At 61.0% G+C, this 25,090-nt stretch overlaps 2 protein-coding genes across 6 annotated transcripts in view; one reads left to right on the forward strand and one right to left on the reverse strand.

The window, feature by feature from the left end:
- Positions 1 to 2,618, forward strand: part of ADAP1 (ArfGAP with dual PH domains 1) — a 49,854-nt gene extending 47,236 nt beyond the window's left edge. The window contains exons 7-11 of one of the 2 annotated variants that reach the window (XM_048224798.2): positions 598 to 681; positions 865 to 927; positions 1,511 to 1,582; positions 1,770 to 2,022; positions 2,105 to 2,618. In XM_048224798.2, coding sequence (XP_048080755.1) covers positions 598 to 681; positions 865 to 927; positions 1,511 to 1,582; positions 1,770 to 2,022; positions 2,105 to 2,133 — 501 coding nt within the window. In that variant the 3' untranslated portion in view covers positions 2,134 to 2,618. The remainder of the gene's footprint in view (positions 1 to 597; positions 682 to 864; positions 928 to 1,510; positions 1,583 to 1,769; positions 2,023 to 2,104) is intronic. The other variant, XM_048224799.2, reaches the window with a different exon arrangement.
- A 2,508-nt stretch (positions 2,619 to 5,126) lies between these two features.
- Positions 5,127 to 23,860, reverse strand: GET4 (guided entry of tail-anchored proteins factor 4). Of its 4 annotated transcripts, none has more exons than XM_057315313.1 (11): positions 21,735 to 22,689; positions 20,387 to 20,434; positions 20,233 to 20,298; positions 18,477 to 18,555; positions 18,045 to 18,126; positions 17,372 to 17,521; positions 11,599 to 11,737; positions 10,272 to 10,412; positions 10,092 to 10,194; positions 9,865 to 9,937; positions 5,127 to 5,409 (listed from the first exon to the last, which is right to left on the reverse strand). In XM_057315313.1, the coding sequence occupies exons 2-11, from the start codon at positions 20,419 to 20,421 to the stop codon at positions 5,324 to 5,326; spliced, it is 954 nt and encodes a 317-aa protein (XP_057171296.1). In that variant the 5' UTR covers positions 20,422 to 20,434; positions 21,735 to 22,689; the 3' UTR covers positions 5,127 to 5,323. The 4 variants fall into 4 exon arrangements, with proteins under 4 accessions (XP_057171296.1, XP_057171295.1, XP_048080729.1 ...); XM_057315312.1 differs by having other exon boundaries at positions 21,038 to 22,689; XM_048224772.2 differs by lacking the exons at positions 20,233 to 20,298; positions 20,387 to 20,434; positions 21,735 to 22,689 and adding an exon at positions 23,625 to 23,860 and having other exon boundaries at positions 10,092 to 10,167.
- Between the last annotated feature and the right edge of the window lie 1,230 nt (positions 23,861 to 25,090).

The following is a 25,090-nucleotide window of genomic DNA, read 5'->3' on the forward strand; positions in this document are numbered from 1 at the left end:
GCAGGGGGCTGGTGTGATCCAGGTGGGCGTGGGATGACCCCAGGGGCAGGAGTGGGCTCTGGAGCCCTAACGGGCGTGCAAGGCCCTGTGGCTGGCAATGGCCAGGAGCTGGCAGGGGAAGGAGATACTGGGCCTCATCCAGGGTTGGGGCAGATTCCAGCATCCGGTGGGCAGGGGTCTCTGGAGTGGCGGGGCCTGGCAGCCCGGAGAGGTAGGGGCTGTGGGTCCACCCTGTCCAGGGACGGGGTTGGGCTCACACGGAGCGGCGCTGTCCTCCTTCCCCTGAAGATGGGAGGCAGCAGCTCTGGGTGGATTTAAAAATAGATGAGCCTTGCTCTGGGCAACATATTCGGTTTGTAAAAATAGCCCCATCTGAGAGGAGAAAAGCTGTCCCACACCCAACGCCGCATCAGGGCCCGGGGGCCAGCTGGCTTGGACCTCAGCTCCCACCCCTTTGTCCCCTGCCCATCCCGAGCCAGCGGGCCCCAGCTCGGCCTGTTCCCCGCCCGTCCGCCAGGCCCGCCCCCGCCTGTGTTCACGGCAGCCCCCGCAGGCCGCCAGCACCGAGGCCGGGCCCACACCCTCTTCTGCCCCCAGGAGATCGTGGACTGGTTCAACGCACTCCGCGCCGCGCGCTTCCACTACCTGCAGGTGGCATTCCCGGGGGCCAGCGACGCCGATGTGAGTGGCGGCTGCTCGTGTCCGCGAGGGGCTGGGGGGCTGTCCAAGGGCCCCGCATCCCCCTCTCCTTTCTTCTGGGGCATTTTGGCTCCGCGGCAGCGAGCAAGCGGGGAGGGGGCCGGGGGCATGGGGGGGGGGGGCAGTGACCAGAGAGCCCAGGCCTGAGCCCATCTTCTGCCCTAGCTGGTGCCAAAGCTCTCCCGGAACTACCTGAAGGAAGGCTACATGGAGAAAACAGGGCCCAAGGTGGGTCTGACCGGCCGGCCCGAGCCCCCCCCAGGCCTCCTCGGACATCAGCGTCTCGGCTACCTGGGGCTGGGGGGGGGCGGGGGGGCCATGAAGGGCCAAAGTGCCAACAACACCCCATGGCGAGGACTTCCACCAGATCGTCTTGGTGTGGATGGCCCTGGACCCCAAAACCTTTTGTAAGCAGGGGTCCCGTGGACCCAGGACTGTGGGGCTCTGGGTTGGGCCGAGCCTACCTTGTGCCTTTGCCCCCCTCCTCAGGCCCCAGGAGGGCCAGCTCAGCCCCCTCCCTGCCTCAGGGAGGCACACACGGTAATCCCACAGTCCGGATGGGGCTCTGGGTCTGGGACCCACCCTGCGGCCCCCAGGGAGGACCGGTGAGGAGGAGGAACTGGTGGGGAGGGGAGGGCACAGACATGGGAGGAACAGCGTGGGCGAAGGGCCTTGGGGCGGCCACCTGGTGGGCGGAGCAGGCGGCAGCACCGCCCTCGGCAGGCGCGAACGGGGGAAGGGTGAACGAACGCACGTGCATGGGGTGCCCTGCCTGCTGACCAGCCGGTCCCCGGCACTCTCTGACCCCCAGCAAACAGAGGGCTTCCGGAAGCGCTGGTTCACCATGGATGACCGGAGGCTCATGTACTTCAAAGATCCCCTGGTAAGGGAGGGTCTCGGCCCAGCTGGGCTGGGGCCTTTGTAGGGTGGACGTCTCCGTCCCCACAACGTGAAGAAGAGCGACAGGCCGTTTGCTGGCCACAGGCGGCGGGGACGCAGAGCAGGAGGGAGGGCTGGGTCTCCGGCGCCTGGGCTTCCCCGGCTATGAGCAAAGCCACCCCCTTGCCTAGGGGCTGCCCGGCCTCTGCCCACAGGACGCCTTTGCCCGTGGGGAAGTCTTCATCGGCAGTAGGGAGAGCGGCTACACGGTGCTGGACGGGCTCCCGCCGTCCACCCAGGGCCACCACTGGCCACATGGCATCACCATCGTCACGCCGGAGCGTAGGTTTCTGCTGGCCTGCGAGACGGAGACGGAGCAGCGGGCCTGGGTGGAGGCTTTCCGGAAGGTCGTGGACAGGCCCATGCTGCCCCAGGAGTACGCAGGTGAGTGCAGGAGGGGCGGAGGGGGAGGGAACCCAACACCTCCCGGTGGCTGTGACATTGCCGGACGCCTGTCCCCTTCCAGTGGAAGCCCACTTCAAGCATAAACCCTAACGAGCAAAGGTTCTGGAGGTCCGAGGGAATTGGACTCGCGGGAAGCGGCCATTGAGGAGGCAGCGGCCAGAGCGGGGGCTGGCAGATGGAGGACCCGGCTTCCTGGCCCCCGCCCCAAGCAGCAGCCATGGACTCGGCCAGGTGGGGCCTGAGCCTTGAGCCACCAGGACCTGCTTCTCTGGACCCTCACTGCAGGCCGGCCTGACCTGACCTCTGACCCCACCATGCCGCCGCCCACTGATGTGACCCCTACCACCCCCAACCCCTTCCTGCCCACTGAACCACCTTTCCTCTGAGGCCTGAGCCCGGCCTCCTGGCTCAGGGCAGCCCGGCAGCCCCTCACCAACTCCCCTCGCCCCCTGCCCACCTGAGCAGGATCCTGCCCCTGACCAGGAGGCTGGGCTGTGGGGTCAGCGGGCGGCCTGCATGCCTCCCCTCCCCATCCTGCCCCTCCCCCAAGTCCCCCTCAACAAGTATTTATTGAGCACCTGCTGTGTGTCGGTCATGGGGTCCTGGGTGCTGGCATGGGGGACACCGCCCTCCTGAAGCCGCTGACCTGGCCTGCGCGTGAGGGCCCTGGGGGTCAGCGGCACCGGGGAGCTGCAGGTCACTGGGCCCCAGCATGCCTGGATTGGGAGGGAGAATGGAGGGTCAGCTCCTGCCTGCTGCCCGCTGGGCACTGGCTGCTGACCCACCCCACCCTGACCTCGTGGCCACTGAGCCCTTGGAAGAGGGAAACCCAGAGTGCCCCCTGCAGGCCCAGCGTGCTGCTGGCCAGCCGGTACTGACGGCCACCGAGCCTCCTCCCCAGGTGCCCTGGCTCTGTCCACCCTCGGTGTGGGGCTGCGGGGGAACAGAGAAGCAGCACGTGTAGGTGGGGGATGGACACCTGCTGGGTGATCTGGGTGGCCCCCCAGCCCCCTCCCATCCCCTAAGGCAGCCCTGGACCAGCCTTTGAGAGGACTAAGAGTGGGTCCCCAAGACGGTGTCCTGTCACGCCAATCCTTGTGTCCTATTCCTAAGTGGCCCCTTGTGTAGGTCAGGGGCGGGGGGTGGGGGCTCTGCGTCCTCCGGAGGACCTACCTGCTGGCCGCTGACATGCCAGGGTCTCTGCCCGTCCTCGTGGGCCTGACTCCCACCATCCTATCTCCCCTCTGCACCTGAGCATGGGCTCTCCTGCTCAGACCCGTGTAAACCTGGATGGGGGGGCAGATGCGGGGGTAAGAGAGGAGCACAAGTGCCCCCCTCACTCCCATCTCAGCCCCAGGCCCCAAGACAGCTGGGCTGGGAGGTGAAGAGAGTCACACACAGGGTCACCCAGGAGCCCCCCCCCCCCCAGGCGGGTGCCTCTTCCCCAGTCGCACTGGACGCCACCAGCCATGCCCATCTTCCCTGCATCTAGACAAGGAAACGCAAGCCCCAGAAACGCAAGCCAGGGAGTCTCGTGGGTGGAAACGAAAAGCCAGAGGCCCCCAGGACTGCCCCTGCCCATGTGGGGAACAGCCTCAGCCACGTGTTCTCGGGGACGGGTCTTCTAGACCCTCTCTTGACCCAGACGCAAGGGCGTTGTGCCCGAGACACTAACACGTTAAAAAGAAACAACAGAATATTTACCACCGGCGGGAGAATTTCTCTGATGAGCCAGGAAGCTCCCGGCCGCAAAGGGCGGTCACTGTGCTTACCTGCACACGTCCGCATGGTGGGCCGCTGGCAGTTCTGGCCTCGGGCCGGCGTCCGCCTCCCTCGTGCCACACAGTGGGGACGTGGGGAAGCCGCGGCCCGCACAGCTACAAACGGGATGCCGTGTTCCCAGAGAAAAGCGCCATTCACAACTGCACGAAAAACATGGCAGTGCTCACAGGGAAAGCGGGGTCAGGTGCACGGCCCCAAAGTTATACCACTCCCCCCCGGAGGGAGGTCTCCATGTGCTGAGGGTGGAGACAGACGCCACCACCACGAGGGGAGCACAGGGGAACACCAGGTGTGCACGGGTGTGTAGTCTGTGTTCGCCTTAGTTCAGGGCAAAATTCCACATAAAAACCTGTGTTCTGCTCCGACGTCCTTCCTGCTGACCGCGCTGGTTTCAGAACGAGCACCATGGCACAAGCCGGGGGTCCATCGCGGGCTTGGGGCCTGCACCCCAGGGAGGACTCTCTCCACAACCACCCTGCACAGAGAGCTCCAGCGGGCAGTTTGTGGGGGGCTCAGCGCTCTCCTTCCCCCACCCCGCGGCCTATGCGCAGAACCCGTGACAAGGCAGGACGCCGCAGGGTTTGGTTTCTCTCATTTAAAGAAACCGCTACCACGTACTTACACGCGAGTCACAGACCCTCCCGACACTGGCCGCTCGTGGCCGTCCGCAGCGCCCGCGGCAGGCAGAGTGGACAGACCTGGCCACTGCTGGCCTCGGCACCCGCTCCCCGCCCGCCAGCCCCAGGAGCTCACTCAGAAAGGACGAGCGCTGCGAAGCCCAGTATAAAGGATTTATTTCAGCTCAACAGGTAACACAAACCTTCCTTTAAATTCCATCTTACAGTCAATGAAAGCGTGTATCTCAGTCCTTCCCATGCATGACCACTGTGTGTTAATCTTCAACTCTTATTTTAACTGTGAAAAAATAAAGTGTCTCCCCTCTTGTCATTGCTCCGGGAACATCTGGCATTGCGTGAGAAAGGGCGGATCCGCTCGCTCCGGGACTGGTTATTGGTTACAACCTACGACGCCAGGTCGAAGGACTCGATCACCCAGTGAACATAAATACTGTGTCACAGACCGTGGAGAGGCCTCCTGGTCCCTTTGTGAGACGCATCCCGAACGGCTGCGGCCTCGGTGCAGCCCAGACCAGCCGCCCAGATGCCGGCCGGGCCACCGCAGGACGTCGCGTGGGGCCAGCTGGACGGCGGCCACCCCCCACACCGTCTGCGACGGGGTCGGGCCTGCGCCAGACGCCAGGTCGCCTCCCAAAGCAAACCAGACACAAAGGACAGGGAAAGGGTGGAAGCGCGGCAAGGCCTGTGCTTTATTGTGGGTCAGTCTGAAGGTGCGGGCGCGGCCCGGCCAGCACAGCCGCCGCAGGCCACACAGCCCCGGGCCGGCGCGCAGACCCGACGCGGCCGCCCCCGCCTCGCCACGGGGCCCCGGGTGTGAGGGCCCGGGCTCGGGCGTCTTCATGCAGGCCGGGCGGGCGGGCTCAGTCGAGCTCGATGGGGCTGCTGTCGTCCTGACTGTCCTCGCCCTCCTGCTCCGAGGCGCCCATGAGGCTGCTCAGAAGATTCCCTGGAAGCAAATGCAGGTGCCGTCAGGGGCCCGGCGGCGGCACGCGGTCGGTGCCCCCGGCCCGGGGAACCCCACCTTCCACGGCGCCGTGTCCCCAGGCTCGGACGGGACGAGCGGGAGCTCCCCACGAGTCTCTGGAAAGGACCTGACGGCTGGGGAAAGACCACGCGTGCCCATCCGGGGACACAGCACGGCAGCCTGACAGCCCTGGAGGACCGTCATCAGAACCACGTCACAGGGAGGTCACCGTCGAGCAGACACGCGTGTGCATCACACGTGTGCACCCTTACCCTGTTCACAGAGCGGTCAGGATGCGTTCACGTGCACAAACGGTGGCCACCATCACCCAGGGGGCTGCCACCACCAATACTTCCCTCATCTACTTTTTATTCAAAGAACAACACTTCAATACAAACTCAGGAGATCAGAAAGTCCCCTGAAGCCAAACCACCAGGAAAAAAAACCCAGAAACGTGCACAGTGCTGTCTGGACAGACTCGGGCACACGAAATCAGGTCCCACGAACATGCCGCCGGCATCCCGGGCACCGGAGGGGTGAGTCCAAAGTTCTGGTGGGAAATGAACACACACCAAGCGTCAGGACACCTGTGGCGAGGAGCGAGGGCGGGACGCCCAGCCCGAGAGCTGCCCACACACAACCTCGGCTTCAGACACGCGCAGCCTCACTCAGGCCCGTACGTGGCAGGAGCACCTTCCATGGACAAATCCAGACAGTTTACAAGTAGGAAGTCCAATTGCATGTAACAACTTTCAAAATCATCTCGGACAAAAGAACTTCCCACGAGCGCAGTCTGGCTCAAAGGATGCAAACGCCCACCCAGGCCAACCCTACATGCCCAGGAGGAGGGCGCCAGCTGGATTCGGGGAGCAGGGCAGGAGCAGCGTCACCGAGCTTTGTCACCTGGGGCCGCCTCAGCTCCGGAAGGAACCTGAGGAAGGGAGCCTCAATGCTGCCCGGCCGCGCAGACAGGTGCAGGGGCGTGTGGGTGAACTAAACTCCGTGAAACAAGATCTACTCAAAGGTAACACCACATTCAGGCTCAGAAAAGCCACGTTCAGAAGGACCAAACTGGTCGCTGCCTGCCCTGCTGGGGGGAGGGCCGCACCATGTTGCCCGGCCAGGCAGATGAGGACCAGAGGCCTGGCCTCCAACACCCCCCAAGACAAAAGCATGAAGAAAGGCACAATCTGAACAGACCAATAACAAGAAAGACACCGAATAGGTCATAGAAATTCCCAGCAAAGAAGAGCCCTGGCCCTGACGGCTTTACTGGGGAATTCTGCTCAACACTCAATAACCAACACCCGTCCTTCTCAAGCTTTTCCAGAACAATTGCGGGGGAGGGAGCGCTTCCTGATTCATCCGATACAGCCAGAACCCCAGAGATACTCCGAGAAAATCACAGACCAGTGTCCCTTGTGAACACGGAGGCCAACACCCTCCACAGGCCACTGGAAGACAGGCCGCGGCAGCACAAGAAGATAGCGGCTTTTCCGTGGGCCGCACAGGGGACTCCCCGTGAAAACCCGCCAGTGTGACGCACCACGTCCGCAGAACGAGGGGACGCCCACACGATCGTCGGTCTCAACTGATGCAGGAACAGCACCTGACTCATCCGACACGCTCACAAAGGCACTCGACAAACCAGGAACGGGAGGAACCGTCTCCACACGGTAACCTCGAAACCCCCACGGCAAACGTGATCCTCGACGGGGACGGCCTGAGCGCTTCCTCAAGGAGCAGGGACAAGGGAGGGCGCCTGCCCTCACCACCTCCGCTCCACACAGTCCTGGAAACTCCGGCCGGAGCAGCCGGGCACGAGAACGAAGGAAGAGGCATCTACAGGGGAAAGGATCTGTTTGCCTACGACGTGGTCTTATGTGCAGAGGACTCTAAAGACTCCACAAAAGAGTGGTCAGAGTAAGTGGGTCCAGCACGTAAGGGATACAAAGTCAGCACGTGAAAATCAGCTGCGTTTCTTTACACCAACAATGAACGATCTGAAAAAGACATTATGAAAACATCCCATTTACAACAGCACAGAAAGAATAAAATACTTAGGCACTGACCTTAACCAAGGAGACGAGGGACTCACGACTGAAAACCAGAGACCGCCCCAGAAAGAGATTAAAGTCATAAATAAATGGAAGCACTTCCCGTGTGTGGATTGGAGGACTTCACACGCTGCAAAGACCAATGCCACCCAGTGCCACCTGCAGATTCAATGCAGTCCCTGTCAAAATCCCAATGGCTTGTTTGCAAGAAAAGAAAACTCATCCTAAAATTTAAATGGAATTGCAATGGACCAAACAGCCAAAACGATCTTGAAAAACAACAAAACCGGAGGGCTCACGTTTCCTGATTTCAAAACTTACTAGAGTCATCACAGCAGCGTGGCACGGGTGACAGACACAGAGGCCCGCAGAACAGAGAGCCCAGAAAGAAGCCCACGTGCACAGGGGTCAAGCCATCTCAGACAAGGGTGTCAAGACCACTGGGGGGGGGAGGCCAATCTCTTCAGCAAACGATGCCAGGACGCTGGACATCCACGAACACAAGGATGCTGGACCCCTACCTCACACAAGGTACAAAAACCCTCTAAATGGATCAAGGACGTCAATGTAAACCCAGGAACCGTAAACCTCTTAGAAAACATGGGGCAAAAGCTTCACAGCACTGGGCTGGACGAGGACATTATGGATGGGACCAAAGGCGTGAGCAATGGAGGACACCCAGATAAACCGGACTTCCTGAAAACTTAAAATTCTGTGCATGAGAAGGCAGTACCCAGACAGAGAAAAGGCAGTGGAGTGTGGGGAGGGGCGGGCAGGATTTTCAGGGCAAGAACCACTGCAGGATTCTCTACTGGGGGACACGTGCGTCTACACCTATAAACGTCCGGCATCAGAAGTAACCCAACATAAACCATGAACCCCTGGTGACGCGCCGTGTCCCCGTAGGTTCCTCAATTCCGACAAGTCACCAACCACTCTGACGGGGGCGCCGGTAACAGCTGTGCGGGGCACGGAGGGCAATGGAACATCTCCACGCCCTCCTCTTTATCTCACTGTGAAGCTAAAGCTGCTTTCGTTTAGCTTTTTTAAAAATTTTATTTATTTTAGAGAGAGTGCACGTGACCGGGGGAGGGGCAGAGGAAGAGGGAGAACCGCGAGCGGACTCCATGCTGAGCGTGGGGCCCACCGTGGGGTTCAACGTCACGACCCTCAGATCATGACCTGAGCTGAAGCCAAGAGTCAGATGCCCAGCCAGCTGTACCACTCTCAGCCCCACTGAAACTGCTCTTTGTTTAATAAAGTCTTAAAAAAAAAAAAAAAAGAGGCAGTCCACAAAATGGGAGCAAATATTTGGGAATTTTATATCTGACAAGGGATCAGTATCCAGTATAGAGAAATCACCAACCTGATTCAAAAACAGGCACATGACTTGGACGGACAGGGCGGCCACTAAGCACAAGAACGAGGCTGAGCGTCACCAGTCTCACTAGTCGTCAGGGCGACGGGTCAGAACCACAGCAAGACCCTCACACCCACGACTGAGTCACACACAACAGACAACAGCCAACATGGGCAAGGACGCAGAGAAACGGGAGCCCTGTGTGCAGCTGGCGGGATGGGAAACGGCGCCACTGCTGTGAACAACAGTCTGGCAGCATCCCCAAAGTTAAACCGAATTTCAATGTGACCCAGCAATCTGACCTCAGGGTGCATTACCCAAAGCACTGGATGTGGGAGCTCAAACAGACGCACGTGCCCCCACATTCACGGCGGCATTACGGGGTCCACCACAGAGGGATGGGTAACACAGGGCGGTCCGTCCACACCATGGAGTATGACCGGCCTTCTAAAGGAAGGAACCGGACCCCTGCCCCATGGGGATGAGCCCCGAGGACGGGAGGTGGAGGGACACCAGCCAGACACAGAAGGACACGCACAGGGACCCCACTCACACGAGGTCCCGGAATCGTCAGACTCAGACACGCAGAGTAGACGGCGGGGCCGGGGGAGCGGGTGGGGGTCCGTGCGTCATGGGGACAGGGTCTCTGCGTGGGGGATGGAACGTTCTAGAGCCGGACGGGAGGACGGCTGCACAGCCCTGTGGTTGTGCTCGGTGCCCCTGAACTGGACGCTTAGAAACGGTTAAACAGCAAATTTTGGGATATGTGTATTTTACCAGAAGAAAAAAAAAAAGAAATCCGCCTTGATTCTGTGGCCAAAGGAGAGGGAGCACTAGGGCCAACAGGACCCCCTCAGCTGTGTCTGGGAATCTGCTGAAGATGGACCTCGAGGGCAGCCAGCGACACGGGGCCGACAGAGCGCCACAACCACGCCCGGCAGGGCCCGGGGCTCAGGCCAGGGTGGACGTGGCCATGCCCGCTCTGCTCCCTCCCTGCAGGCGCCCCCGCTCCGGCCTTACCTAGCAAGCCCCCGTAGGACGACGTCTGCTTGGGCGGCACGCCGAAGAAGAGCTGTCCTATCCTGTCGAGGTACTGGAAGAGGAGGGCACGGGGTCACCGTGGAGCCGGAACACGCCCCGTGCACAAGACCTCCCGCACCTCCTCTCAGGGCCCCGTCCCACTCCCGAGGGCCGCCCGGGGCGGAGGACTGCTCTCGCTGTCCGGCGGCCGCCCCCACGCCGCTCACCTCATTGTACATCGGGTCCCGCCGCAGGGACGGCTGGTACTGCTCACACAGCACCGTGAACACGGTCAGTTTGCCTCTGAAACAGGAGCAGAGCGGGGCACGACTGTTTCCACGTGAAAATCCAAGAGGGCTGACCAAGAAAAGCGCAGGCCGCACCCCGAACACCCGCGTGACACTCACCCGTCCACGGCCAGCAGCAGGAACCAGATGAAGTTGAGCAGAGGCTGCACGAACGGAGGGCCGTTCTCGATGGACGGGTGTTTCTGCGTGTACGTCGTGAACACCACCGACGCGCTGCTCTTGTTTTTTAAACAGAGGAACCTGGAAAACATCCGGTAAGCGGGCTATTGGCGGAGGACGAGCGGCCTGTGCACGGGTGCTGGGGGGAGCACGGCACAGAAAGCCGGCGCTGGCCAGGCTCTGCACTCAGACAAGCCGCCCCGCGAGCAGGGCACCGCCTGACCGCCGCAGTTTACAGACGCGGAGGGAGGGGTCCGCGGGGAGGGGTCCGCGGGGAGGGGACCACGGCCACAGTCGGTGCAGCTCGGACACGGAGGGCGTTCTCGGGACTGTCTGCACCCGTTGGGCCCCTGCCAGCACCAGCAGTCAGCCCGGGGGCCCGTGGGATCGAGGCCACAGGCCCCGGGTGCCATGCCGGGCGGGCGGACAGGCTCCGTTCTCGGCCCCAGGGTGACGCGTCCACAGCCGGACCATCTGCTGCAGGGGCTCCACCTCGTGACGCGACAGAGGGACTGACGAGAAGGCGTCTGGTGGTTCCACGCGACCCCGGCCGGCCCAGGGACGCTGTGCACTATACACCCACGGCCCGGGGCAGGGAGCTCTGGGGTTTAAGAAACGTCTCCGTGTCTGAGGGACAGACGCCGGCCACGCGTCGCTGTGGGCAGAGCGTGGAAGCGGAGATGCTGTCGTGCACACAGCAAACGTCCCGTGACTCCAACCCCTTCAAATCCGTGAGACCTTTCCTAACCCCATGCCCGGGCACCAAATCCCAGCGCTTCTGCGGGAGGAGCACGCTCGAGAGGCGTCTGGAGCTCAGGCGGGCGGCGCCGCGTCCCCTTCCCGAGCTGTGAGCGCCAGCACCACCCAGGACTGGGGGGGGGGGGCAGCGAGGAGGCCTGTGGGAGCAGGGACAGACTCGGGCCGGGGCACCAGCCCCCTCACGGGGAACCTTCCAAAGCACGAGACGTGCAGGAAGGCAGGAGCAGCCCTGGGAAAGCCTCAAAAGCACGCGTGCTCCCCATGCTGAGACGCCTCGTACCCTACAAAAAATAGCGGCCTGACACTAAAAACGCCAAAACCTCAAAGAGGTGACGTAAGAAAACACACACACCGGGGAGTCACAGCAGAACACGGACTCCGAGCGGACGCTCGCCTCCGGGGCCGCCTCGAGGGGTCAGCGGCCAGGTCACGGGGCGACAGCGGCAGGGACGAGGGACGGACGCGCACAGCCGCGCGCAGAGGGGGCCGAGCGAGCGTGGGTACCTACTGGAGCACAGCCTGGGCCACGAACATGTCCACCTCGCTGCGGAAGCCCCTGGAGGTCGAGTACTCCACCAGCATGTGCGCGCAGCCCTCGCCGTCCGCGGAGTGCAGGAAGTGGTACCGCGACTCGCAGTAGTTCTGCTCTACAAAGGCAAGGGGACACGGGGGGCGTGCACGCGTCAGCCGCCGGACCTGCCGCGCACGCGGGCTCTGCCACCTCACACGGGTCAAGTCCGCCGCGTCGCACGCACGCGGCGGGAGGCGGCAGGCTTCGGCCGCACTGCCCTGCGCAAGCGGCTCGGGGTCCCCGCGGCCGCGCGGACGTGGGCTGACCCACGAGCAACGGCCAACAGGGAACCCTCGGGCTCTCACGGCGGCAGTTCTACGCGCTTCTGATGACATGAGATGCCAGCCCCACTAACTGCAACACGCCAACGCCCTGAATCTCAGAGTGGCAGCCAGGCCCAGGCCAGGCCGCCTGCCCCCAGGCCACGGGGATGTCCCCCGAGAGCCTCGCAGCCCCGGTCCTCCCGACAGGCCCACACTGTGCTCCCAGCCCACCCGCCCCACCCCGTTCTCTGCTTCAATCACCGTGTCTACGGTCTGTCCGCCCGACACAGGGCACAGCCCCATCAGGCAGGCGGAGAAGCTTTTCTGGATGAAAGTCCCCGTGATGATGGCCGGGTCCTTCATGCAGTGGGGACACAGCTCACCCCCACGGTGTCCGCAGAGGAGACCAGGCGGCCCCCTTCCATATGGGGTCACCTGGGAGCTGGTCAGAAACGTGGAATCTCAGGCCCCGAAGTGGAAACCATGCCCCAACAGGTGACTCAGGGCATGCTCCTCTCAGGGCCCTGTTCCCTGTGGCTACAGCTCTCAGCCATGCACGAAGCTTCAGGGCTAACGGCACCACAGGGCATGTCTGTTCCAACACTCAGCTATTTGTAAGCATGTCTGTTTTTTTAAAAAAAAAATGACCAAAATCCCAATCTTCTCAATATCAGTAAATGACTCAGGCTGTAAAGCTGCTGTCCCCACTCATCCCTTGAAAATCCACTTCTACCCCCCCAACCCCTACCCTCCCCGCGGCTGCTCACTCCGCACTGAGGGCTCAATACCCCACCCCTCCGTTCCTGGCTGCCACGGCGAAGGGGGTGTGCTCGGCATCCGACAGAGCCCAGGACGCCCACGGTGGCAGCTGTGCCGAGGCAGAGACCCAGTCTAGGCCAGGCCACTGCTCAGACCACCTCCCCACACCCTGACCCATCTCCCGGAGCAAACAGGATCACGCCCTGTCCTGCTCACAAGGCACCTGGTTCTCACACTTTGCCAGGGCTCGGCCCCGTGCCTCAGCTTCCTCTACTGGGAACACCTGTTCCGGCTGGGACCCGGCCGCCCCCCTGCCCTGGGCACCAGCTCTCAGGGCCCAGCATGCCGCCTTCAGGAACACAGAATAATTCTGAGTCAGCATTTCTCTGTGTACCCGTGCTGTCTCTCCTCTCTCCCTCAGACCCCTTAGAACAACAGCATCCTATGAGAGGAGAAATTAGGCAAAACTCCATGCTCCGTCCCGGCACAAGGCTCCCTCCAAGAACTGGACTGGAGCCCGCCCAGGAGCAGCTCGGGCACCCTGTGGCCTTGGCTCCGGACCACCAACCAGCAAGTTCTGCAGCAAAGCAAATCCAGCTCCCTGGTTTCCCCATGCACGTCAGAGCTGTGCTGACCCCGTGCTGGTCCGTGAAGTGCAATGGCGCGGTCTAAAAACCAGGGGCGTGCCTCGAGTAAGAAATGCTTCACGGCTGGAAACGCACACCAGCATCTCAGCCTTCAGGGAGTCACGGTCTTTTCTGCTGGTGGACGGTTCTGCCTCGACGTCAACGGCTGCTGACCGATCAGGGTGGTGGCTGCTGAAGGTTGGGGTGGCCGTGCCGTGTTCTCACAATAAGACAGCAATGCCGTTGGCTGCACTGATGGATTCTTCACGAGGGATTTCTCTGTCGTGTGTGATGCTGTTGGATAGCATTTTACCCACAGGAGAACTTCTTTCGGACTGGGAGTCCGTTCTCTCCAACGTGCTGCTGCTTTATCAGCTCTGTTTATGTGATCCCGTGAATCCTTAGTGGTCCCTTCAACAGTCGTCACAGCATCTTCACCAGGAGTGGATCCCATCTCAAGAAACCACTTTCTTCACTCCTCCATAAGACACAGATCCTTGTCTTATAAAGTGTGAGATGGCAGCAGTTCAGCCCCACGTTCAGGCTCCACTTCTGACTCTAGTTCTCTTGCCGTTCCCATCGCATCTGCAGCGACTTCCTGCATGGGGTCTTGAACCCCTCAAAGTCGTCCATGAGGGTTGGAATCAACGCCTATCAAACTCCTGTCACTACTGATATTTTGACCTCTTCCTATGACTCATGGGTGTTCTTAGTGGCATCTAGAATGATGAATCCTTTCTGGAAAGTTTTCAATGGACTTTTCCCGGAACCATCAGAGGAATCACTATCTATGGCAGCGATAGCCTTATGCAATGTATTTGTTAAATAATAAGACTTGAAGGTTGAGGGGCGCCTGGGTGGCACAGCAGTTAAGCATCTGCCTTCGGCTCAGGGTGTGATCCCGGTGTTATGGGATCGAGCCCCATATCAGGCTCCTCCGCTATGAGCCTGCTTCTTCCTCTCCCACTCCCCCTACCTGTGTTCCCTCTCTCGCTGGCTGTCTCTCTCTCTCTGTCAAATAAATAAATAAAATCTTAAAAAAAAAAAAAAAAGACTTGAAGGTTGAAATGACTCCTTGATCTGTGGGCTGCAGAATGGATGTGTCAGGCATGAAAACAACATTTATCTTGCTGCCCATCTGCATCAGAGCTTTTGGGTGACTGGGTACATTGTCAGCAAGCAGTCCTATTTTGAAAGGAATCTTTTTTCTGAGCAGTGGGTCTCGACGGTGGGCTTAAAATGTTCAGTAAACCATCTTGATAATAGAAACACTGTCATCCAGCCTTTGTCGTTGCGTGTATACGGGACAGGCAGAGTGGATTTAGCAAAATTCATAAGGGCCCTAAGATTTTCAGAATGGTAGTGAGCACTGGCTTCAACTTCACGTTACCAGCTCTATTAGTCCCTGACAAGAGAGTCAGCTTGTCTTTGAAGCTTTGAAGCCAGGCGTTGACTTCTTTCTAGGTACGGAAGTCCTGAACGTCCTAGACTCCATCAAGCTGTTTCACGTTCCCTGAAAATCTGTTCATTTTCAGCCGCTTCAGTGATGATATCAGCTCGATCTTCTGGATAATTTGCTGCTGTTTCTCTATCAGCATTTACCACGTGTTCATCTGTACTTTTATATTATGGAGAAGGCTTCTTTCCTTAAACCTCATGAACCAGCGTCTGCTAGCTTCAAACTGGTATTCTGCAGTTTGCTCACCTCTCTCAGCCTTCATGGCATTGAGGAGAGTTAGGGCCTTGCTCTGGATCAGGCTTTGGCTTAAAGGGAATGTTGCGGCTAGTTTGATCTTTCATCCAGACCACTAAAACTGTCTCCATAGCAGCAATAAGGCCATTTCACTTTCTTATCATTCATGTGTTCACTGGATTAGCACTTTTAATTCCTTCAAGAAGTTTTCCTTTGCATTTACTACTTGGCTGTTCGGTGCAGGAGGCCTGGCTTTCGGGCTGTCTCACCCCTGGACAAGCCTTCCTCACAGAGCTTAACCCTCTGTAGTTTGTTATTTAAAACGAGACGTGGGACTCCTCCTTTCACTGGGACACGGACAGGCCACTGTAGGATCACGAACCTGCCCCATTTCAACACTGCGGGGCCTCAGGGAACAGGGAGGCCTGAGGTGCGAGACGTGGGTCCGGCTGGTGGCGGAGCAGTGGGTACACACATTTATCAATGAAATTCACCCCCTTCCATGAGCGCAGTTCCTGGCTCCCCAGAACCAGGACCACGTCAAAGACCACGGTCACAGATCCTAATGAAACAGCCTGCATTGCTGCTAGAACGACCGATGGTGACACGGGGACACAAGTGAGCGAGCGCTGTTGGAAACATGGCGCCAACATGCCAGCTCGAGGCAGGGCCGCCTCAAACCCTGACTGTCGAAGACGCACCACGACCTGAGGGACGCCTGCATACCGCACCACCACACACGGCGATCATGCCAAGGGGAGGCGAGCCGGTGATGGCCCCACGCACCACAGCCTGCGGACACGAGCCGTGGGCGCCGTGGGGCAGGACAGGACGTGGCATCTCACTTGGGGTTTGTGCCTCAAGCACTGCGCGTAATTGCCTTACAGCCGGCCCTTCGCCCGCGCGGGCTCTGAGGGACTCCTGAAGCCTAAGTCCTGCTCCTCAGCCACAGACGCCGGGCCGCGCCCCACTGTCTGCCTGGCATCTCCCCACAGCCCCACTAAATACAGACTGGGCAAAAGGGGTGCCAAAGCAACGCTCGCTGGCGAGAGAGGTTTGCCGCAGGTGCTCCTGGAAGACGCCCCTGGAAGACGGAGCGGGAGTCCCCCGGCCCCGCCAGGCTGGTGAGCAGAGACAGCCTCTCACCGAGGTCAGTGTCCTGTGGGCAGGACAGACAGAAAATACATGGGGACCGTGCTAGCTGGGAAGGCCAGGGTGGCCCAGGGCTGGAGGAACCCGCCGCCAGCAGCGGGCCACGGCCGAGTCTGGAGGAGCAAGGCGTCCACGGGGAACGTGCGCCAGGAGAGGAGGGAGCCCAGCACCGCCTCGGCCTCGAGATACCAGGTGCTTTCTCAGACCCCACGTGCTTCCTGGGGAGGGACGTGGAAAGGATTCAGCCGCACCCTCCAAGGACGGATTCCTTAACCGTCTGGCCTTTGAACTGACACCTGACTGTTTTCTCTTCATGTCCCTCTGGGGTGAGGGTAGGGCTGGCGTGCCAGCACACAGGGGTCGAGAAACCCCCCGCCTCATGGGTCACAGCGGGAGGGGAGACCCAGCGGAGTGAGCACCACTGCCTGCAGATGCTCGCACGGCCGGCTTCCCAGCACGAACAAGGTTCGTGGGAGCGCCCAGCACAGGCACACTGCTGCACGAGAAACACAGCCGGCACGTGCCCTGGGCCCGCCGGCTGTGGGGGAGGCAGACCTGTCCGACCACTGTGCCGCTTGCGGGAAGCAGGCCGTTTCCAGGACGAGCTTGCTGTCACAGACATTCCCGGTGGAAGGTCACCTTCAAGTGAGGAAGGCTGCCCCTCTGCTCCCACCAACGCACCTCCCACCATCACCCTCCCTTCGCCCGCCCCCTGCCCAGCGAGCAGGCCAGGAAGGCTGACGCACTGTGAGCGAGCTGCCTGCAAGGTGCTCACCACACAGGACACAGCTCTTCGAATTCTCCTGCACAAGTGCGGGGCACAGCACCCAACCACACGCCTTTCCCTGTGCCTGAGCTCAGGACGGGAACCACACCCGGAAACTGCCAGAAGCCCCCCCTTGTGGACTTAACAGTCCCCCAAATGCTTACTCGGAAGCAAGATAAATGTGAAGAAAACACAGAGCAGGGCGCCATCAGAGGGCCAGGCTGGGGAGGATGTCCCAGAAAGGAGGCTGGTGGGGATACAGCCGAGGCCCATGGACAGGAAGGGCCAGGCCAGCGGAGAGCAAGATCTCCCTCCTTGTTTCCTGTGGCCCATGAGCCCACCTGATTAAACGGCTAACACAAATAAGAGCCACGTGGGGCATCAAAAGGGACAGCTGCTCCCGCGACTGCCCGTGCCCGAGGTGCTCTGTGCACAGGTGTGCCGGGCCTACCTTTCCACAGCGTGAGGGCCAGCAGCTGGTGGAGCCGGGGGTGGCCCAGTTTCCCAGATCCTCCACTGGACCACTTCAGGGCTCGAGACACAAAAGCCACTCGCTCTGGAGAATTTGGGTCCATCAAACTGAACAGTTTGGCCAGATTTTCTAAAACAACACAAACACACTCTCACCCGAAGAAACACGCTACTGCCCCGCGCTCTGCACGCTGCATCTCCTAGAAGTTCACGAAACAGGAACTACTTCACTTCCAAACCTGGGACTGGCTGTGCTGGGGTGTCCCCTTGGACGTGCATTCCCCTCCAGGCCCCGAGACCCCCCTCGGCCTCTCAGCTGCAGAGCCAGCAGCCACACACACTTTTGTGGCCTCATGGCTTAGCCTGTGTCGGGGAGCCGGGGGGGGCTCTAGCAGGGAGCTGGCCCACAGGGGAGCAAGGCCTGGGCGGGCAGGGAGGTAACACGCCGGGTGCAGAGGCTGGGACCAGGGGACCAGGCCCCTCCTCCATCCTCCCAGCAGGGCAGCTCCTAAGGATGACTTTCCCCACTGCACATTTACCGCATCGGACAGGCTGGCAAGCAGTTCTCGGACAAACCAGAGTGTCCGTAGTGTGCGTAGGGGTGTCGCTACCCCACGTATGAAGGTACCTCATGCACTGTGAGAGAGCCTTACCCAGCAGCTCATCGGCCACCTCGACTTCTGCCTTCTCCAGCGACTCTAAGACCAACATGGACAAGTCCGCAGCACTGTTTTGCTACAAAACATGGAAGTGCGTAAGAATCACCAAAACAGAGCTCTGGCTCGTTCTCAGAAGCCACGGCAAAGCTGGACGGCTGCTCTGGTCTCCAGCTAGAAACACACCGCGCACCGAAGCTACGGAGACTACTCTGAGCAGAGCTCGATGGGCAGTGCGGCCGAAGGACTGAGACCCCGGCTGCCCGTGCAGCCCCCAGCACCCTCAGATAGCACCCTGTGCCACGAGGACGCCTGCCCAGCTGCGGTCAGTGCCAACAACAGTGCGCAGTCCTCCACCAGGCCTCTCCCTGGACGGTCCTTTTCCGACCCGCAGGCCCCGAGCAGAGAAGGGACAGGCCCGCCGCGTACTTGGCCGTGGCTGAAGAACAGCAGTGCCCCTGAGCACATGAGCTCCCGCGCCTCCGTGTGCTTGCTCTGCGACATGTATCTGCAAGACAGGGGAGAGAGCAGAGCCCCGGTTAGGTCCAGTGGCACACGCTCCACCGCAGACACCCCCTCTTAATTTCGCTCCCCCAGCCCAGTGGCTACAGTTTGGAGATAAATGCTGAAGATAAAACGTTCCAAGTCAACAGGAAAGCTTCACAAAGCAAACAATCCCCCGCACCCACGCTCACAGGCACACAGGCCTCCTACCAAAGATGGAGCGGAGCTGTGTTCTGCTCCCTGAAGCCCATCACCTCACCCGGTCACAGGCACACAGGCCTCCTACCGAAGATGGAGCGGAGCTGTGTTCTGCTCCCTGAAGCCCATCACCTCACCCGCCCCTGAACGCGTCCAGGTGCCACGCGGGGTGCTCCGTGGCCCAGGTCCCCCCGGTGTGGACGGAGCACCTGCTGTCAGCACTCGGACTCAGGGGACCAGCAGACCTGTGCCCCCCATCTGACAGCATCGCTGGCAGGGGACACTGTCTGTGCCCAAACAGGCCTAGGCGGCTCAAGGGTTTCAGCAGAAGGACCCAGAGAAAGGCTGGGTGACTTCCACCTTGAAGCAGAGGCCCTGCCTCGGTGGTAGGAGCTGCGTGAGGGACGGAGTGGCACACTGGGGTCCACTGCAGAACCAGGGGTCAAGGCTGCGCTCAGGGGCCGGGACGGCGGGAGCTCCAGGATGGAGACTCACCCACTGTGATGACTGCACCGTCTCTGCGGTCCCCACCCCCTCCCCGTGCTCTCCTGTTACCCCCTCTGTCCTACCTCACTTTCCCACCTTGAGCACACTTCTCAGTTTCCTCCACCGCAGACAGAAACATAGAGCAGTGAGAGCCCAGCAAGTAACTGAACACAAACAACGGATGACGGTCCGTCTGCCACAGACCGGTTCCGCCAAGCGCAGCACACCCGAGAGAAAGCCACCGGCCCGAAGCGGCTTCCCCAGCACACGGAGCTAAACGCAGGTGGTGCCGACGCTCGGGTCGTTGGCTGGAATTGAACTCCACGATCATCAGGAAAGAAATCCCACCGACCAAGTCTGTGCCTCCGTCAAGACACGACAAATTACAGGAAGACACTCAAGCCGCAGCACCCGGGTGCTGCCAAGCCGGGCCAACACCAAACCCGCGCCTGGGAGCCTGTCTGCAGCTCACCTGGACCAACGGGTCAGGTGTGAATGCGAGCACCTGGCTGTTCAATTAACCACAGAAAAGCTCTTTCCTTCAAAAAGCCCCCCCCCCCCCCCGAGAACACACAGTCACACACGGGGAACCCAGCTGGCCCAGACACAGCCCCAACAGAAGACCCCATCTGCTCGGTGGGGGCTGGGGCTGGCGAGAGGAACCTGCACCCCGAGAAAGAAAAAAGAAAACCACCGCCAGCCCGCAGGTCGGCAGGTTACCAGGATGGCCGGCAGTTTCCCGCAACAGCACTTTCGAGAGCCATCCCTGTGCCTCTACCTCCCCCTTCACACACGCAAGCACAAGGCCTACTCCCACGCCAACCCAGCTCATCCCAGTCTGGTCCTGCCAGGAGCCGCCCTGCACATGACCTGGGGCCAGCACAGCCACGGGCTGTTCTGGAAAGACAAGTATTCGGAGGCACGCCACCTCACGCTGCCATTTTCGCGGACAGGCACTTGTCCTAAATGACGATCTTGCCAGCGTGCTACTGCTTACACAAGACGTGACAGAACTCTCGACTCCTCCGTCTGGTGCAGAGCAAGAGACCACCTCTCCGAACACCTGGTGAAAGAAGATGCTAAGAAGCAGGCGACAGCAAATCCCTGGGGTAACAGGGCCTGCTCTCAGGTGCCCGCGGGGCCTCCCTTACCTGGGGCGGTGCGCCACGCGCAGCGCTCGTCCCATCCAGGTCAATCACCTGTTGCCGATCAAGGAAAGCCAGAACAAACAAAACAGTGAAAGGCAACTCGCTTCTTTCTGCAGAACTCAGGGAATGGGAAGGGATTTAGTGTCTGGGCCCAAGGCTTGGGGGCGCTGAGAGCAGATGGAGCAAGAACCCTCCAGCCCGGCACCATCCACGCAGCCCTGATGTCTGTACCCACACATGCACACGCCTCTGGAAAGTGTACCTGGTCGGCACACCTGGTGGGCACATGCTGCTATCATCTGCCAGCCAACAACTGACTGGAGGTGGGGGAGAGGGAGAAGCAGACTCCCCACGGGGCTCGATCCCAGGACCCCAGGATCAGGACCTGAGCCAAAAGCAGACGCTTCACCGACTGAGCCACCCAGGCGCCCCTCTAAGTTTTTCTTTTAAAAAATTTTCTTCATTTAAGAGGCAAAACCACACAAATCTCAGGAAGGCCCCTCGGGGGAGGCAGGCTGGCTGCAGAGGCCCCCCCCCCCCCCGGGAGGTGATGGTGATGACACTGGGCCAAGGGGCCCTCTGGCCACCCCACAAAACAGCCACAAAAGCCAGAAAGAGGGTGGAGGATGACGGAGCGCCAGTAACCCAACAGACCTGGAGAACGGACTCTGTCCTCGTCCTGGAGAGGTCTGAAGATGCTAGGGGGCCACCCGCCAGCACCAGCACCACTGATGTGGGCCAGAGCCTCAGCTGGGCCACCGGGCTTCAACTACTGCCCGCACCTGAGGCTCGTGCACCAAGTTCAACCCACCGGACTGCCCAATTCCGTGCCCCCTTCTCCTTCAACTGCTGCAAAACACAATTAAAACAGTGCAATTTGGAGATGCCTGGGTGGCTTAGTGGGTTAAGCGTCTGTCTTCAGCTCAGGTCAATGATCTCAAGGTCCGGGGATCGAACCCCCTGCTTAGCAGGGAGTCTGCTTCTTCCTCCCCCTCTACTCCTTCCCTTGCTCATGCTGTCTCTCTCACGCACGCGCGTGCGCTCTCTCAAATAAACAGAATGTTAAAAAAAAAAAGCAATTTGGTGAATGTATCCAACAGGTGAGTGGGTAACAAGCTGTGGTCCATCCAGACCACAGAACACCATTCAGCAACAGAAATGAACTAATGCTTCACACGTGGGCAAATCTCCAATTAATCATGCTGGGTAAACTCAAAATGTACAAAAAGAGGATATGATTCCACTTACAAAACATTCTAGAAAATGCAAATCAACCCACGGGGCAGCAGAGAGCAGTGACTACCTAGGGGTAAGGGTTGTGAGGGACGGATTCTGAGAACAGAGAAAGAACCTCTGCGTGATGGACGTTCTCCGTATCCTGGCTGGCGGCAGTCTCACGGAAACACATGTGCCAAAGCTCATCAACCTGCACCCCCATGCCAACACTGTGGTGCAGATATACAGATTCACCTACAGAAAGACCAAGAACCTAGTATAACTCAGGGAATCAGACTTGTCCAGGAGCCGCACACCCAGGAGGGTCTTAAAGGGGCTGAAATCACAGGTCTGCAGGGACAGACTCCCCTGGGAGCCAGGGACAACTTCAGGCTAGTTCAGCCAGGCCTATGGATGGCCACGAATGCCACCATAGTGGGGCCAATGGCAGATGATTCACTTTTCCCAACTCCCAAGGGGTGGCAGGTGCACCCCAGATGCCCCACGAGGAAGCCAAGGCTGGTCCCAGGTCACAGAGCATAGGTGAAATTCGAAGCCCAATCAAGGCTGCGGCAGTGGAGAGCCTACTTTCCATCACCACCCCCAAACACACCCTGAGCAGAGAGACTTGCCTCTTCACAGCTCATCCCACAGGGCAAAACTGTCTCAAAACAAGAAACATTGTTTATTTTTGGGAAGATCCAGTTTTGCTGATTAATCAGCGGGGGAAAATATCTACATAGTAATCCCGAGAACAGCAAGCAACCGGGCCAATCTGGAGTGCTGGGAAAGCTCCCCTCACGTGGACTGCTGGCTGGTGAAGCTGCTGGCTGGTGAAGCTGCCAGGTGAAGGCCTACGCCCAGCTGTGCTCACTCCTACCCGGGCTTCCTCGGAGCCCCGGAGCCCGCGGGGCCGGGACAAGACCTCAGAGTCCGCGGAGACACTGACCCATCTTGTCACTTATGGACAACATCAAAGTCTCGGCCTGAACGGTGAAAAGGGCCGCCCCAACGGCCTTTCAATACCCTACCGCAACAGTTCGGGCAGAAAAGGCCCTCCACGGACGGGTCTAAACCCCTACACCTGTCGTTCAGGCCTATCCCCTCCCAGCGAACCCCACCACCACCACTGCTCCGCCTGGACCGTCCAGGATGACCGAGCGCCCTACACACGCGACGACTCAGATCACAGCAGCAGCGTGTCACAACACAGCTCCCGTGACCACGCAGCCCATGAGGGGATCCCGCAGGCCACACACCTGCCGACGCGACAGAGCCGCACGAAGAAAGCACCTTTGATTTCAGTGCGCCCGCTGTAGTACCCCCACACACACGCGCAATGAGCCCCGCGCGGCCCCGGAGCCCTCCCGCGTCCCCCCAAACCCCACGCCCCCAGCCCCCGGGCCCCCAGCGTTCCTCCAGCACCCCCCCCCGCCCCCGGGACTCGCCGCGCCGCCGGGTGCCCCGCGTTCCTCCAGTCCCCCCTACGCCCCCAGCCCTCGAGACTCGCCGCGCCGCCCGGCCCCCCGCGTTCCTCCAGTCCTCCCCATGCCCCCAGCCCCCGGGACTCGCCGCGCCGCCGGAGGCCCTCGGCCGCGCGGGTGCAGGCGCGGCGCCGGGCTCACAGACACTGCTGCTCCGGCGCGGGGCGCGAGGGCCGCGGGACAGGAGCACGTTTCACCGCACGACCGGACCGCCAGGGGCCGCAGACCCCGGGGCTCGGTCCTGGCGAGACCGCGGATAGGCGACGCCGGGTCGGGGCCCGGGGACGGGGGAGAGGGTCGGGCAGGGGGAGGTCGGGGAGGAGACGCCCGGCTTCAGCAGGGGCTGGGGCAGGGGCAGGGGCCGGGCCCGGCGCCCTCCACCTCCCGGCCGCCCGCCAGCTCCGACCGCCGCGGCGACAGGCAGCAGCGCGGGCCAACGGGAGCACGGGGCGGCGTGGCGCGGCCAATGGGAGGCGGCCGGGGGCGGGACGCCGGGCTCGGCGGAAAGCCCTGGAAGGCGGCGGCCGCGGCGCCGCGGCTACCTGAAGAAGAGGGTCCGGTACATTTGGTGCGCCTCGTAGTAGTCGCCCTTCTCGACGCTAGCGCGCAGCTTGCCCTCCACGCGCTGGACACCGCCGCGGTTCCGGGCGCCGTTCCGGGCGCTCTCCTGCTCGGCCATAGCCGCCGCCGCCATCGGGCCGGCGCTCCGCGCAGGGCTGACGCTGTCGCAGGCGCGGTCGGCAGCGCCTCTCGGCTTCCGTCCCGGCGGCCGCCCGACTCCCTCTACGGTGGCCCGCGAGGAGCCGCGCGCAGCTGGAGGCGGGCGCGCCGGCGGGCGGCCACGTGACTGCGGGGCGGGACCGCGGAACCTGCGTTGGGCGGCCACGTGACCGGGGGGCGGGGCCGCGGCGGGCGCGCACGTGACCGCGGCGGGCTCGCTGACGCCACAATGGCGTCGGTACGTGACGGCAGAGCGCGGGGGTCGGCCTTGCGCGCCGCGGTTGCGTCCAGGGCCGGTGGCCAGAGGCCTAACAGCCACGGTTCAGCAGTCTTTGGGATGCCAAGGTTCTGAAATAAAAGCCGTGTTTTCATACTTTATGCCGCGGGCTGCGCCGGGGAGGTGAAGGTGACTAAAGCCGGGTCGTGTTGGTCGGGTTTGGGGACCCAAGAGAGGCCCAAGTCCAGGCGACATGCCATTGCTCGAGAAGCAGTCGTCGGCTCGCTTGGACACAGAAGCGCCTGTTAACATGGAGTTGGAGGTCTGGGGGAGACGGGGATGGGGACAGGGGACGGGCTCTGGGCACGGGGACAGGGAGGGGGACAGCGGACGGGCTCTGGGCAGGGGGACAGGGATGGGGACAGCGGACGGGCTCTGGGCAGGGGGACAGGGATGGGGACAGTGGACGGGCTCTGGGCAGGGGGACAGGGATGGGGACAGTGGACGGGTTCTGGGGACGGGGATGGGACAGTGGACAGGTTCTGGGCACGGGACAGGGATGGGGACAGTGGATGGGTTCTGGGCAGGGCAACGGGGATGGGGACAGTGGATGGGTTTTGGGCAGGGCAACAAGGATGGGAGCAGTGGACAGGGACTGGGGAGGGAGCACAACTTCAGCCGTTTTTCCATTTGAAGGCCCACTGGATTTTGGGGTCAGCCAACTCTTCAGACTCCCAAGAGTATCGAGTACAGAGTGTTCCTTGTTTGCACACTAACTGTTTGTATAGGGAAAAAATCGCACAAACGTCCATCCGCTGGGGACTGGTTCAATCTAAGGAGTGCATGCATGCAAGCACCAGTAGAGCTGTTCTTTCACAAGTTCCTTATGGACAGGCGAGCTCCCAGATCTGTTCCAAAACCGAGACAAGGGAGACACGAAACAGTAGCTGAGTCCACCTTCATCTGTGTGAACGGCGGTGGACCAGACGTATGTATAGCGCGTTTTTGCTCGTGGGCAGAGGGGTTCACAGAAAGATAAAAACATTGTGGGAATGCTGGCTGCCCCTGAAA

Source organism: Ursus arctos, unplaced genomic scaffold, assembly GCF_023065955.2.
Source record: "Ursus arctos isolate Adak ecotype North America unplaced genomic scaffold, UrsArc2.0 scaffold_2, whole genome shotgun sequence".
Taxonomy (NCBI): Eukaryota; Metazoa; Chordata; class Mammalia; order Carnivora; family Ursidae; genus Ursus; species Ursus arctos.

Bases quoted from the DNA above. Each gene is read 5' to 3' on its own strand.
- GET4 (XM_048224772.2), bottom strand. From the start codon at position 23,776: ATGGCGGCGGCGGCTATGGCCGAGCAGGAGAGCGCCCGGAACGGCGCC. The intron at 18,127-18,476 runs GTACGCGGCGGG...CATGTTTTGTAG, and splicing joins TGTTCTTCAGCCACGGCCAA to CAAAACAGTGCTGCGGACTT. The intron at 17,522-18,044 runs GTAAGGCTCTCT...GTGTTGTTTTAG, and splicing joins GGTGGCCGATGAGCTGCTGG to AAAATCTGGCCAAACTGTTC.